The following is a 3,599-nucleotide window of genomic DNA, read 5'->3' on the forward strand; positions in this document are numbered from 1 at the left end:
GTCTCTACGATGTGCATGCGAAAAGCAGAGCTTAGCTTAAATTATCACGCAAAATAAGAAGAATGAGCAACATCAGTCCTAATGCTGCACTCTTTACACGTTCCCTTACCTGGACCGGCTCATAGGCAGGTATCATACACAGGTATGTTAAAGTGTCTTCCACAAGACCAGCAGGGAGTGAAGTATGTAACCATTTGTGAGCAGGAGTAAAGAGGAAGAGGAAGTGACGATACACTTAAAGCAGTGCCAAGTGCCGTCATTGTAAAAGAAGCGCATCATGCAGAAATATTTTATCTATGATGGATAACAACAGGTAAAGTAAACATGCATTCTGTTTTATTAACTAACAATCTTATATCTAAAGTCATTTGACTCTGCAAAATACTCTCATTGCAGTATTAGTCAACATGCTAAGGAAAGGAAGTCAAGCTATGCTAGATATGGAAAACAGACGCATGAATGTTTGTTTACAAAGATTTACCAACAGATTTACATTCAGTTCTACTTTCATTTCTGTTTTTATTAACAAGTTTCAAAAGTAACCATTCAAGTATGAGATGTGGACGTGAATCGAGACTTTCAGTATGCGTTATCAGGATTCATGCGAAATGGTTCCTCGATCTTTTGTTCGCCCACTACATGATGCCCAAGGAGTTCTGAGATGTTAATGTGATAAAATTTTAATTCCACGAGTTTGAGATGTTAGCATTAGTACCAGATCTGATTTATATGCAAGGTGAACTGCTTGAAATCTTTTGACCCTTTCAAATTTGACCCTTTTGAAATGAGATGATATTGATCTCAATATGGACGTCCAATCAGTGAATGTGAATCTGTGGTTACATTCATCTCATATGTGGTATTAAAACTTCCTTAATGCTTAAGGTAAATTACTGACTTCATTGTATTATGCTTAACAGCCTTTTCTGTTATTTAACAGTTCTTTACAGCCCAAGCGACGGTGCGAATATCCATCACCCAACAATGAGGGTACAACTTCCTTTCTCATATTATTTTACAACATTGATTGCAATGAAGCTTTTTTCAAGAAGTTGTCTGCTAGCACGCAATCTGACTCTAGACCTTTTTTTCTCCACATTTAGATCCAAAATTGGACAATCCTGCCAAGTATTTAAAAAAATCTCTTCATGTTGAAAGTGGATAAATATCTATTAAAAATTCTACCAACCTTTAACACTGACCAATCATCTCTGTCATTTCTCATTCCAGTTCAGGACCACCTGCAGTACTGATGTTAATGACAGGAGCGATGTCTTCCTACCTAAGGGCGGGTGGTCTTCGTGGCTCACAACAGCTGATCAACACATGCGTCCTAGATGCAATTCTGGCCGCCATACATATTTGTTACATCAAACACCCAATCGTAAAATCACTTTTGGAGTCCAATTGCGAATTTCGTTTAATCATGTGTTATTTAAATTGCGAGAATTACAACGATGCAAAGCTTCTTTGGCTGAGGAAACTGACACGTTTGCCAAACTCAAATCAAATTGACATTGCTGGAAGCGTAAAAGACCATCTACCCAGGTTTGCTCAACTGGTTTGTGCTCAAGTCGATTATCGCCAGGAAACTCCAAATGACCATGCGATATACGAAACAACGCTGAGGTAAGCAAGCATGCAATCATCTCACATGCATGAAGGGGTAAAATGCTTCTTTTGCCCCATCCTTACATACTCTCACATTTGCCATTACAGCAAATTTAGGGCCTTTGGTAACGTGACGGCTCTGGGTAAAGACGAGTCCAATCCTGCCCTCATTCTAGTGGACTGTGATGTTGGCGATGACCGTAACCTGGTCAGTCCTCTCGTCCCTTGTGTGGAAGATGACCTTAACAGGTAACTCACCAGAAACGGGTCTGACGTCTCCCTTTGGTTCTGTCATCTCTACTGTACCACAGAAATGACCACATGTTCCTTTTAGGACTTTTGAGCTGGATTTTCTGCTGCTTGGTAGAGAAAGACACATGGTCATGTGCTTCAGCATCTGCGGAATATGGTTTCTCTATGACGATGACCCAGCAAAGCCTGCCTTTCAGCGTTTCAACTATGAAAAGGACCTTCAAGATTACACCATATACTTGGGCGGATATGTCAATAAATCAGAAGAGTATTACCATGGTAAGTGTTTCTATGGTTCTACTAATGACTTCCCAGTTTCAGTGTGAGTGTTCAGCGATAACCTGCAGGTTCTGAAGTTGTTCTCTGTACACAGTGACTCCATTTTGTTTCTCCTCTGTAGGTGTTCCTGAGACTGGAGCAGGAACGATGCCTTTTAGTTCAGGATCAAAACAGGAAGAGAGTTGTTCTTCAGGGACTGTGGAAGACCTACTGTTAACGTTTAATCATCTACAGTGTGCCAGCCCCCCTTCCCGGAGTGGAAGTCCTACTGATGATGTTCAGATGTCCAGTGATTAACAGCTTTAACTCTGAATTAATCTGACGTCTATGACCAACCAGTCCTGACCATGACAGGTTCTAAACACAGCTTAATGGTAGATTGAGTTTAAGCATAGGTGTTACTATAGCTAACATTGGCTATTGGATAAAGGTCCAGTGTAGAGTGCATTTGCCAGATCCAGAATTACAGGTCAAGTATATTTGGTTGGTGCAAACAGGGCTGGACAGGGCTGCAGATTGAACCTTTATTAAGTTCCTATGAACAACATACATTTCTTGGCATAAGCCTTATGTGACAGTGAGAATTTTGATTATGGAGTTGATTCAAAGTCCACAGAGTTTTCAGGTTCTGGGGAGTTCAAACATTATTTGATAAATTACATGTATTTGCAGAATACATAGTAAAACCTGTGTCTGAATGTATTTAGAACAGGTAATTACATTTTGGGTTTATTTTCACATTAACATACCACTGGAGTGACAAACATTTGACTGTTCTGTGTGTAAGCAACCCTGCTATCATAAAGACTCAAGACAGTCTACATCAAAGATTTGTTACTATACTGTAAGCTGTCAAAATGACAAGAAGTTAATTTTAGGTCACTTATTTTACTTTCAGTGTTAAAATATTCACCATGTACCAGTATTCCTGGGTCCATTATGAACAAAGTTACCATCTTTGTGCAATATTTATTGGAATATTATTAGTAATATAAATGTGTAAACATGCAATAAAAGTTAAACAACTGTATAATATAGTGTGGTTGCCAAAACCGTCCAGTTAATCTGGTAAAACACTATTAGCGCTCCTCAGAAAATCCGTATTCTTTCAGTAATCCAGCCTCCAGATTATTTTCTTTGGAAGAAGTAAAAGACTTACAACAACTTACATACACTGGATATATTTTTCTTTCCTCCCCCACTTTTCTCCTATATTTAGTCAGTGTGCTGATTCCCACCCATCAGATAGCTCTGCCCCATCAGATTACAATTACCAGCAGTAACAGGCATCTGGTCTTACACCTACTGTCATCAAGGAGGAACTGTACAATTGTACCTGGATAATGGGCAGTGATTACAAACCAACATAACTGCACCACTGGAGGTTAAAGCAAAACTCACAAGGATGATTCAAATAATCTGTAAGGTTATTGGCAGGTACAGTAGCAGTTGTGTGA

The 3,599-nt window shown here is 39.3% G+C and overlaps 1 protein-coding gene across 1 annotated transcript; it reads left to right on the forward strand.

Annotated features, from left to right (window-relative positions):
- The first annotated feature begins 240 nt into the window (after nucleotides 1-240).
- LOC143522413 (uncharacterized) lies at nucleotides 241-3,256 on the forward strand. Its single transcript, XM_077016142.1, has 7 exons — nucleotides 241-313; nucleotides 941-990; nucleotides 1,104-1,128; nucleotides 1,231-1,629; nucleotides 1,720-1,860; nucleotides 1,946-2,142; nucleotides 2,264-3,256. Exons 1-7 carry the CDS (start codon nucleotides 297-299, stop codon nucleotides 2,437-2,439), a joined length of 1,005 nt encoding a protein of 334 aa, XP_076872257.1. The 5' UTR covers nucleotides 241-296; the 3' UTR covers nucleotides 2,440-3,256.
- The last annotated feature ends 343 nt before the right edge of the window (nucleotides 3,257-3,599 follow it).

This window comes from Brachyhypopomus gauderio, chromosome 9 (genome assembly GCF_052324685.1).
Source record: "Brachyhypopomus gauderio isolate BG-103 chromosome 9, BGAUD_0.2, whole genome shotgun sequence".
NCBI classification, from domain to species: Eukaryota; Metazoa; Chordata; class Actinopteri; order Gymnotiformes; family Hypopomidae; genus Brachyhypopomus; species Brachyhypopomus gauderio.